Genomic DNA, 12,209 nt, shown 5'->3' on the forward strand with positions numbered 1-12,209 from the left:
AAGGCTAAGAAAAAAATGCCCAGTCAAAAATAAAATACAGTTTCAAATGAGAGTTCTTTAATTTTCAGCAAATCAAACTATTTTAGGCAGAAAGGCAAAACATAGTCTTTTTGAAATATTTCTTTCGATGCAAAGTCAATAAAATGATGACCGGTAATAAGAAAACCATTAAAGATGCTTATGTTGATGAGCTTTCCCTAGATAATGTGATGACAAGCTATTGAAAAAAATATACAGACCATTAAATGTAGAAATTGAGGGAAAGAAGATTGAGCACACCAGGTAGCACCATGGAGAGGTCAGCAATACCTGGAAGCTAGGAGACAAAGACAGCACTATAGCTCTGTAAAGGGAAAGAACTAACTTTTGGCTCAAAAATGATGTTAATTATTTCTCTTGCAGTGCTAATGATTTAGCATTTTAATATTTGGGATTGATGTGCTGCAGGTACTTATGGCATAACAGTTGCAAAACACATACTGTTTTTTTAAATATTTGGTGATGGATATTCGGAAAAAAGGATCTATAATTATAAAGTGTTAGCTGCTTTATTTGTGAAAAGGGAAAAGAATGATATATAGAGTACAGTGGATATGATGTTTGACTGTGAATTTAATAGTTACTTGGCATGAGTACATTCAAGTTGGGGTATTGCAATGAAATGGTTGTAGCCTTCACTAGGTTTATAGGGAACAATCAGGCCCTTAGACCTGTAGAAACGTATTTATGTTGAATTCCTAAAATGTTAATCTTAGAAAGTCATAGTTATGGCCAAATTAGCAAGATAGCCATAATCAGTTATAGCGGGAACCTGTAGTAGAACATGTGGTGTGCGCAGGAGGACTTACACGGGTTTCTGCTGAAAAATAAGAAGTAATGGTAGCATGAAGAGAAAGGGGTCGTGGCAGTGGGTACTTGGCTATGGACGATTTTCATAAACATCGCTGAAACATCCTGTTAAACATTCTCTTTTCTATCATTGCTTTTCTTCTGGTTGTCATAGCTTGATCTTCAACTTGAGTTGTAGAGTGGCAGTGCAAAGTAACAGGAAACCATTACAGCAGGTAGCAAGGGAATTAAGTAAAACCTACTTAAATAATCAAGGATGTATGTAAACCTTGTAATTGTAGTGGATTTATTAGGATTTGGGATCCACCATGCAATGGTAGGTGCGGATGTGTCACTGAACCATCCTTTGGACCATTTCCTAACTCATCAGTCAACAATGAGAAAGTTTAAGAGACATCAGTGGTCCTAGTTAAGTGGTCTTTCTTGCGTCATTCACAAAACTCGCCTGAGGATATGCTTCTGCTGCAGTGGGTGACTGAGACTCACTGGAACTTTAGCCCAGTCTTCTTTATCAGCCCTCTTTTGGCCCAGTAGTCTTCTGAACTGGTATTGTCAACGCAACCTGCACTGCTCCATCCAAAACAAATCAAAGTGAGACAGGGAGGCAGTAAGTTTTGTTGTAAAACATAACTTAAGAAAACGTGGTTGCAGAGGGGAGGAGAGTGAGCAAATGTGCAAAGAAACAGGGGCAGAAATAGGGGGGACAGAGGTAGAAGAAGGGAAAGAGTAAGACTAGGGAGTAGAAGGATGGAGAGAGTGAGAAATGGCGACCCGAAGTCTGAGTAATATGGACAGACCCAGCTAGATCGATGGTGGGAGAGAGATACACATGGTAAGTGAGAGAGTGGGATAATCAAGAGCACAGCTATCAACAGTGCTTGTAGATGCAGTAGCACCGGGGCCCAAAGATTTGAGCGGCACATGTCAGTGTCTGTTTAAGAAATCAGGGAAAAGGGGCCACTCAAATTATACAGCACGGTAGGCCAGATTATGCAGGCATGTTAACTGAATGTGAAATAAATTTACGAGCCCCTTTTGGTAAGAGGCTGCATTTGTACAAGATAGAATACAGGGATTTGAAGTAGGCTTCAAGAAAGTATTTTATTTCGCTGCAGCGGGTCACCCACCTAAAGAGTGTTGATGATTCTCTGGCAAAGAGCAACTGAACTCTTCCCTCCCACTTTCTATTTCTTTATCGCAGTACCCTCTTTACCACACTATACACATGTGTTATAATTTTACTTGTAACATATACAGAACGGAGTTAAAGGTTAGACAAAATGGAGCCCTCACACCAAGTTAAAAAAATCAATTTCCCACAAAATGATGCAACAAGAAAAGGCAAATAGTGTGGTTGATGAGGCACATTTTGAGGCAGTCCAACTTCATTTTTTGACTTTTGTTTTCAAGTAAGCTGTCTAAGCAAGTGTTTAACCACTTTAGTACAAGGTTAACACTAAAATACAGCATTGAGCAGCTGAAAGGTGACCAACTACCCTTTGCAAAGGGCCTGCTATAGCAGTGCAACCCAAGTGGAGGGTCTTTTAGTAACTTTTAATCCATTTAAGCTAGAAACTATTTTTTCTGCTAAAATCTGCATGTTATGCAGCAAATTATGGATTGTGTGGTAATGCTATTATTATTATTAGGAATGTGTGGAACTTGTGGAGTTTTACTCAGCAGAATTCTGCTGAGTTACCTTAAAACTCCTTGAGATTCCGTGGAGTTTTGTGAGCGACTGAATTCCAGTCAGTCCCGCGGCTCATACTGATGTTTAGCGCTCAGAACTTATCCTGTGCTGTAAAATCTGCGCAACTGTGGGGCACGCAAGAGGGCATTGTTTCTTTTTGTCACTAGAGTTGATTTTCTACTTGAGCAGCAGCTTTTGCAACGCAAGCAACAACTTTCTCAATACGAGTGGTAGCGACCTGCCGTGACCACCTGCATTGTCAGATCTCACCTGGAGGTGGTTTAGCGCAAATCTTTTCTTGCTTGCGCTCACCAACTTAACGTTGGCGAGCCTAGCAAGAGAAAAACTCCCCCACTGAGCAGTTGGTGGAGTTGTTGCTGATCTCCACACTCGAGTTGAGCGCGGAATGTGCCAAACTCTGCAAACTCCACTGGCGGAGCAGAGTTTACCGCCCACCCAAAATAATTCTAGTGGCCCCACATATAATTTATATGAAAGTGCTTTCTAAACACTGGCAAACACAGTTTCAAGCAATTTTGTCAGCATCAAATCAAAAATGAAAGCGCTGATAACTGATTTTCAGAATGTGGGAAAACACTGTAAATTACCCATTGGCATTTAAAAAAATATATAAACGCTGAAGTGGGATTACCTAAATATTTCATATACATTCTGCCCTTCATTTTGAAGGAATTGTGACCTTTTCATGATGTAGAAAGTTGTTTGAAGTTTGATCTCCAATACTTACTGTGATTTGACTTGTGCAACTGTGTTTTTGTAAATTTGAACCAATGCTTATTTTTCGAATTATTTAGAGTTAGGTAGTTACAAAAGGAAAGGTTTATATGCAGATTTCTGTACAGTGATCAATACTAACTAGAGAGAGAACAACTTGTTTACATCTCTGAAGAACTCAAGTTAAATAAAAAACCTTTCTTACCAAGGCAAGGCATTAGCAAGGCATTGTCCTTGATGATATGCATTAGCTAAATGCTGAGGCTGCATACGTCACGTTTTTTTTTATCTGTGCCGTTTGTGTTAATTTGTTCGGATACTAGCTTTTAGCATTTTGTTTACGATGTATCATTTACAAAATCTAACTCTCTTTTGTGTAGGTCCAGCAGCAGGTGCATCCAGATCTTACAGCGAAAGAAGATTCATTGTATTACATTGAAGAGTTGATTCTTCAGCTGCTGAACAAACTATGCATTGCACAGCCACGGACAGTGCAGGATGTGGAGGTAAAAAATCCAGTGTAATTTATTAAAATAGAAGCAGCCTCGGTAAAGAGGTATATTCGTGGTAACACCTTCCGATCATACAAGTGTTTGCAGCAAGCAGTCACCCTGAAGAGTAAAATAATTCAGTAACTGTATTCTTTGAGGTACTCTAGTTCTTCTGACAAGTGAAGAAAATATTGACACTGATTATTAATTTCAAATTGAGTCAGCAATATCTAAAGCATAGATATTGGTCTTATTCTCTTTGCTATAGGTGCAGAAGGAGGTCTAGTTTATTTTATTGCACGTTCAATAGACATTAAATTGGTATTAAAATGCACATAATCGCAAAAATGTATTGCTCTAAAACACACATAATAAACCACAAGATTATTAAACAACAGTCAGCAATAGAATATAACAGATTTGATGTATACTTGTACTTAGTAACTATGTAAACTGACTAGTTTACTGGTTATGTTTATTACTGTTCTCGTGCCAGGACTGCAAATTAAGGAACAACCACATTTCTTGAGTGCAATCATGGTTGGTACGGCCTTGAAGATCTAAAAGATTAGTGGTCTCAACCGTTTGTATTAAATACAATTTTAACATGGGTTTTAAATAGTATTTTCTATGCTTGATCGGTTCAGGGCAAAGGCATAAAAAGTGAGATAACGATTTTGTACCCGCCCCATCAATGGGCAAGCAGTATGTAAAGCTACCCTGCTCTAAGAACCCATCATCTATTTTTTTGTCAGAATAATGAAAGCGGTAGCACATTTTCTGGAACATTTGTACTGTTGGCTAGCTTTGTTGGGTCAGAGAGGTATAAGTGGGTGCCAGTATATAGTCCAGTTTAATTCTGAGTGAGAAGTGTACATCTCATTTGAATCTATGAGCCTTATTTTTTTTGTTAATTCTAAACTTGAAAGTGAATCACATTTAAAGAAATATTCACACATAGCCATGTCAGATTCAACTCATAGGTACTAATTAGTTTCTTTAGAAATAATGTAAAACTGTTTTTTTGGTTGATTCAACAGCCTCTTGTATTATGAAATAAACAGATGGAGACTCACTGAGTCAGGCTCTGATTAGACAGAAAAAATATTTAAGAGCTGACTCAGTTCACAGCTTACCAATGGCGTCCACACCCAAACTCAAGCTGCACAGTTTTGCATGGGATGCTCTATCTGATCGTAGAAACCCTCCTCAAGTAAGATCCCTCAAGAAGTTCCAGTTCGGCCTTGATTTTACCATTATAAATAATGGAGCAATAAAAAAAGTACAGGAGTAATCTTGGCATCTTTTAAAACCACAGGGTGAGAGACTGTTTTATATTTTGAAAAAAATAGTTAAACCTGATGTTGGCTTTGTAGGTTTTATTTTTTACCAAGAGCAATTGTTGAGACAATAGTTGTGTCCTCCAGTATAAATTGCCGGGCACAGCAGTGCTAAAATAGTTATACATTTCAGTGGTTTCCAGTTCTTTGCCTTAAACCTATGCACGGACTTACCAAAAAGCATTTTTTTGGTTTTAGTTATGTTTATCATTAAGCCGTTTTTCTTAAAAGATAAAAGTCCAAGGACGCTGAAGCCCATAGGAGGTTCTTTCCACTGATATAAGATCGTAAGTGCACTACATAATTGGTATATATTGCTGTCCTACTTAGGAAGATACCAATTAACCTTATTGACTAGTAAAAATAGATACACAAAAATAAATAAATATATACATATATATATATATATATATATATATATATATATATATATATATATATATATAATTCACATAGAAGAGTCTCGGAATGCAGAAACTCCACACAGCGGTCCTGGATGGGCTCCGAGAGGCCCTAATAAATCTTCCAACACTCCTTCAAGTAACAGGAGACCCAGGACACCTCCAAGGTGCAAATCAATTTATTTCAGCACACAAATCCAACGCGTTTCGGCAACAGCCTTACTCATGGATACATCATTGTTACAGTGCTCCAAGCTAAAAACCATGTAATAATAGACATAAAAAACAGACAAAATCTCAAATCCCCACCAAAGGGCACAAACTGTGGCGGCCATCTTAAAGTGCATCTATAAGTAAATTTCACAGTAGTTTGTACCATAGTCCTTTAAAAATACAATTCTAGTTATTATTCAGATCCATCAGAATTTTTAAATTAGCATGATGTCATACTCCACCTAATAAACAGAGTAAAATTCAATTGCCAAAATACAAAAAATGCATATAGAATAATTCATTACACTATAAAGGTTTGTTGAATATAAATATTTTCAAAATTTAAAATCAATATATCACTTATAAATCTTGAATATTATTACCCATGCTTGAATTACTCACATTTAATCCTATACCATCCAGATAGACCTGTACACTTACACAAAACGTTTGAAAGATCGCATGTTGATATAGTAACAATTACGACCTCTCTTCCACAGTGGAACCTATCAACCCAAGTGGGTAAACGTACAAATTCTTCTACTGTAAAAACTTCATAGAACCCCACAACTATTCCCTTAAAATAAAAATCAATAAAAATCAAAAGAATCACCCCTACTTCGCGTGTTCTATTAAACGGCCACCTACTTGCCAAAACAGGGTCTGTCTGCAAGATATGCCAGCTCTTCCTAAGTAATGAGCGTATTTTATACGACTGTGCACATCCGGGGACTCTAATACGGAGTATTCCGTTTGGAGAATTGTTGAGAGCCCGGAGGAACTGCAGTGAGGAAGCTGATTTTCACCAAGAGTGTGACGTGATGTGTGAGAGGTTTAGAAATAGAGGCTATGGGGCTAAAGTGATCGATCAAGCCAAACGTAAAGTGGTGACATTGAATAGAGATGATGTCTTGTATGGAACTAATAAGAGGCAAGAGAAGGAAAGTGAGTCCATTAGATTCATTACAACTTATAGCAATCAGTCGTATAAAATACGCTCATTACTTAGGAAGAGCTGGCATATCTTGCAGACAGACCCTGTTTTGGCAAACTTGATCAGCGATAATCCCCAAATAACTTTTAGGAGAAATAGATCTCTCAAGGACAATCTGTGTCGTAATGAGGTAATATCAAAAGGACGGATACAGAATACGAAAATGGAAGGTTTCTTCTGTTGTATGAAATGTAAAGCCTGCAAGACCAGCAATAGCTGCAAGACATTAAATGTTCCAGGAAGGTCAGACAGCTTTGCAATTAGAGGTAATTACAATTGCAACACGTCTTATTGCGTATATTGTCTGATATGCCCATGTGAAAAGTTGTACGTGGGCAGTACAATACACAATGCGAAGAAAAGAATTTTGGAACATAGACGAGCCATTAAGAATCAGGATAAAAACTACCCAGTAGCTAGGCACTTCTTTAGCCATCATTTTGGCAATGAGAATCTGCTGAAGTTTGTAGTTATTGACCAAGTAAGGACGAGCAGAAGGGGAGGCGATAGAGAGAGGTTGTTGCGTGTTTTAGAGTCTAAATATATAATAGACTTCGAAACGTTGGAACCTGTAGGGCTGAATTCGAGTGAGGAGCTGAGCATCCATCTAGGGTAATCGATATTTTGTTTAGTAGGTGGCCGTTTAATAGAACACGCGAAGTAGGGGTGATTCTTTTGATTTTTATTGATTTTTATTTTAAGGGAATAGTTGTGGGGTTCTATGAAGTTTTTACAGTAGAAGAATTTGTACGTTTACCCACTTGGGTTGATAGGTTCCACTGTGGAAGAGAGGTCGTAATTGTTACTATATCAACATGCGATCTTTCAAAAGTTTTGTGTAAGTGTACAGGTCTATCTGGATTGTATAGGATTAAATGTGAGTAATTCAAGCATGGGTAATAATATTCAAGATTTATAAGTGATATATTGATTTTAAATTTTGAAAATATTTATATTCAACAAACCTTTATAGTGTAATGAATTATTCTATATGCATTTTTTGTATTTTGGCAATTGAATTTTACTCTATTTATTATGTGGAGTATGACATCATGCTAATTTAAAAATTCTGATGGATCTGAATAATAACTAGAATTGTATTTTTAAAGGACTATGGTACAAACTACTGTGAAATTTACTTATAGATGCACTTTAAGATGGCCGCCACAGTTTGTGCCCTTTGGTGGGGATTTGAGATTTTGTCTGTTTTTTATGTCTATTATTACATGGTTTTTAGCTTGGAGCACTGTAAAAATTATGTATCCATGAGTAAGGCTGTTGCCGAAACGCGTTGGATTTGTATGCTGAAATAAATTGATTTGCACCTTGGAGGTGTCCTGGGTCTCCTGTTACTTGAAGGAGTGTTGGAAGATTTATTAGGGCCTCTCGGAGCCCATCCAGGACCGCTGTGTGGAGTTCCTGCATTCCGAGACTCTTCTATGTGAATTATTTCTTCGTTAATGCGGGAGCCCCTGTATTGGATTTACCAGGAGTTGAATGGCTTTATGTGCAGAGCTGGGCTGACACGAAGGCAAATGGAGGTTTTGGATCATGCGGTCGTCGTATTTTACAAGAGACGCCACTTGTGAGCTGATGCGGGTCGGTGTGACAGTGGAGGCATTTGAGAGCTGTGTTGCTCCGACGCTGGAATCAAAAGGAGCTCCATGAGTAAGGCTTTACTGTGTTTGTATTGAAACCGGGAGGCCGTGGTATGCTCTCGCGTAGCGCGTTGAACGCCGAAACGGGGAGAAATTGCACAAAGGGTTCCCCGATCAGTACTGATTGTTAATTATACTGTCGAGCCGAGTGGTGCGTGTACAATCGATCTTGGGAACGGATACACAGTTACGACGCATTATTGAAACATTATGAATCTATGATGTATTGTGCCGCAATCCATTGACGACGCGCTTGTTTATTACTGTTGCAGCACGGCAGTGTAGTTTGGCATATAGAGGAGTGATGGATTTTTCAATATAGAATCTATGCCGAACTAATGTGGATGGATATTGTGGCCATATAAGCCATACATGGTGCTAAGAAGAACTGCCTTTCTTTTGTGTCCGCACTGAACCTATTTGTTTGAAATGCTTTAGGACTTTAGAACTGCCCAGTTGCAAACCTCTTCCTGGTAGTGATATGGTATAGGAACAGAGTGGGAAGTGCACCAGATTTAGGGTGCTTTTGCCCACATCCAAGACAATACCAGTGACATTGTTATTTGTCTAAATTGGTCAACTATTTAACTTATTTCAGTAATTATGGCTTCCGGATGGGAAGCCCGACGAAAGGAGAAATCGAACAAATTATTCTTTGCCCAGATGGATGAGGGGCCTAGTACTCAGCCCAGTCGTGGTAGTATGAAGGTGGAAGTGAAACTGCAAACCTTGTATGAAAAAATTGAAAAATTGCACAGAAAAGAATTGTCTAAATGGTCGGAGGTTGAATCCCTACAGAGATATATTGAGGTGGAGCGTGTCCCTAGGGGATTGAGGATTTATACTGTACCTACTTATGAGGATCCTGATCCAGAAATGCTCGAAGAGTGGGCTGAGAATTCGAAACAGAGCTCATTGAATATGATGCGTATACTGACGAAATATGCAATGAAGGACAGAAGTAGAATCCTAGAAGAGATGGAGAAAGTAAGATTGGAGATATTGTCATTAGTCACGCAGGAAACACTTGATGAATATATGAAAAATTTAGAGAAAAAACTCTGCAAATTTGAGGAAGAGATCACTGCTAAGAAGCAGAGAAAATTCATACGGGACTTTAAGGATTATCAGGCAGGCCGCATTTTAACATTCCAATGGAAATATGATCATATGTACAACGAGGGAGCTACTGAATTAAATTCGAGGGACTCTGAACAAGTTAGTCAACCGATTGAGGAACAGGAAGAAAGTGACATTTCGGATGGGAATCTTTCAGATGTATCAGACACTGCTTTGGCTGGGGTTTCGACATCTGATAAAGAAGTGGACAGATTGAATTTTTTAAAGCAATTCAGACTGTTGAACCAGGGAAGGATGGATCAACACAAAGGAGCTCACCCCCAGAGAGGCAGAGGACGAGGAGTCAGAGGAAGAGGGAGAGGAACCGACAGGCCAAGAAGAGGGGGCGTAGGAGACGATATAAGACCTCAGGGAGTGGTGTAACCCGAGCACGCAAGTGAAAACTATGAATATTATAAATCTCTCCAGCAGAGTGTTGTCTGCTGTTGAAGAGGACCTCTTATCTCTGGGCCTGTCATTCTGCCCAACTAGTTGTTTTAACTATACTCAAACTAGGATTGACACCTTTAAGTTCATTAGGAAGTTGAAATTGAAAAAGTGGTACCACACTAAGGTTAAAAAGGGTGAGAAAGTGGGGGTGGAGGTAAATGCGAGTAATCTATGTGTTCGATGGCATCTGTCGCTGTAGATACACATGTTCTGCAATAGCTCGCCATCTGGTGTTGGGTCGGAGTGTTACAAGTTGTTTTTCTTCGAAGAAGTGTTTTCGAGTCACGGGACCGAGTGACTCCTCCTTCTGTGCTCATTGCGCATGGGCGTCGACTCCATCTTCGATTGTTTTCTTTCCGCCATCGGGTTCGGACGTGTTCCTGTCGCTCCGAGTTTCGGAACGGAAAGATAGCTGAAAACGGAAGATTTTCGACGGTATCGTTGCGATCCGGTTCGAGATAAACACACACGACGACGCATTGAACATCGAAGCGCTTCGGTGCCCTTCGGGGTAGATTTCGGCACACCGTCGGGGCCTAGTCGGCCCGACCGCGTGGAGAACAACGCCGATGGAACGGACCCCGTTTCGATTCTGCCCTGAATGCCACAACAAATATCCTTATACGGACCAACACTCGGTCTGTAACCTGTGCCTGTCACCCGAGCACAGCGAAGAATCCTGTGAGGCCTGTCGGGCGTTCCGGTCCCGAAAAACTCTGCGCGACCGTCGAGCGAGAAGACTGCAGATGGCGTCCACGCCAAAGGAGCATCGACAGTTCGAGACAGAAGAGGAACAGGAGGAATCCTTTTCCATCCAGGATTCAGACTCCGACGAACTCGACAATACAAAAACTGTGAGTAAGACGTCGAGATCAGAACTTAAAAAAGGCAAAAAGGCCCAGGGGACGCCACTGCCAACCGGCCATGGCTCAACCCAAATTACCGGTGACCAACAATCGGCACCGAAAAAGGCCCATTCAGTGTCGAGATCGTCCGACTCCGGTCGAGACACCGGCACGCAGCCTCCTCGGGACCGAGAGAGTGCTAAAGAGAAGCATCGACACCGAGAGTTCGGTGTCGACACGGATCGACGCCGAGACAGTGGCGCCGAAGACCATAGGGGCCAAGATTTTTCGGCACAAAAGAAGAGGAAGGTTACCTCGGAGCCGAAAAGACAAACAACAGGGTTTTCGGAGCCGAAAAAAGCACCAACAGACCCAGTTTCAGGCTCCTATACTGAAGAGCATTCTATGTCTTCACAAATGAAAAAACACAGATTCGAACAGGAACTGCAATCCACTGAAGTGGATCACACGCAAAAGCGTATCTTTATTCAGCAGGGGACAGGGAAGATCAGTACCCTTCCACCTGTCAAAAGAAAGAGAACACTTCAGTTTATAGCACTAGAGGCTCCTCAGCAACAAACAGCAAAGAAGGTAACACCTCCTCCCTCGCCTCCACCTGTAACTCCGGCTTCGCCAACTTACACCCCGTCACATTCGCCAGCTCACACCGCCATGAGCCACGATGACCAAGATCAAGACGCGTGGGACTTGTACGATGCACCAGTGTCTGATAACAGCCCAGACACATACCCAACTAGGCCATCACCACCTGAGGACAGCACAGCCTATTCACAAGTGGTGGCTAGAGCAGCACAGTTCCATAATGTGGAAATACACTCTGAACAAGTAGAGGATGACTTTTTATTTAACACCCTCTCCTCCACCCACAGCTCCTACCAAAGCCTGCCTATGCTCCCAGGCATGCTACGCCATGCAAAGGAGATCTTCAAGGAACCAGTTAAAAGTAGGGCAGTAACGCCTAGAGTGGACAAAAAGTATAAGGCGCCTCCTACGGACCCTGTATTCATCACCTCTCAGCTGCCACCAGACTCTGTGGTGGTAGGGGCTGCCAGAAAACGGGCAAATTCACACACTTCTGGGGATGCACCTCCCCCAGATAAAGAAAGCAGAAAGTTTGATGCAGCCGGGAAGAGGGTCGCTGTCCAAGCAGCAAACCAGTGGCGCATCGCAAACTCACAAGCGCTGCTAGCGCGATACGACAGAGCCCACTGGGATGAGATGCAGCATCTCATTGAACATCTCCCAAAAGATCTACAAAAAAGAGCAAAACAGGTTGTTGAGGAGGGTCAAAACATTTCCAACAATCAAATACGCTCCTCTATGGATGCAGCAGACACAGCCGCAAGGACCATTAATACGTCGGTTACCATCCGTAGGCACGCATGGCTCAGAACGTCTGGATT

At 40.9% G+C, this 12,209-nt stretch overlaps 1 protein-coding gene across 1 annotated transcript in view; it reads left to right on the forward strand.

Annotated features, from left to right (window-relative positions):
* SOS2 (SOS Ras/Rho guanine nucleotide exchange factor 2) overlaps nt 1–12,209 on the forward strand; it is a 282,480-nt gene that overhangs the window by 68,818 nt on the left and 201,453 nt on the right. The window contains exon 2 of the mRNA XM_069208691.1: nt 3,655–3,780. Coding sequence (XP_069064792.1) covers nt 3,655–3,780 — 126 coding nt within the window. The remainder of the gene's footprint in view (nt 1–3,654; nt 3,781–12,209) is intronic.

Source organism: Pleurodeles waltl, chromosome 9 (genome assembly GCF_031143425.1).
Source record: "Pleurodeles waltl isolate 20211129_DDA chromosome 9, aPleWal1.hap1.20221129, whole genome shotgun sequence".
NCBI classification, from domain to species: domain Eukaryota; kingdom Metazoa; phylum Chordata; class Amphibia; order Caudata; family Salamandridae; genus Pleurodeles; species Pleurodeles waltl.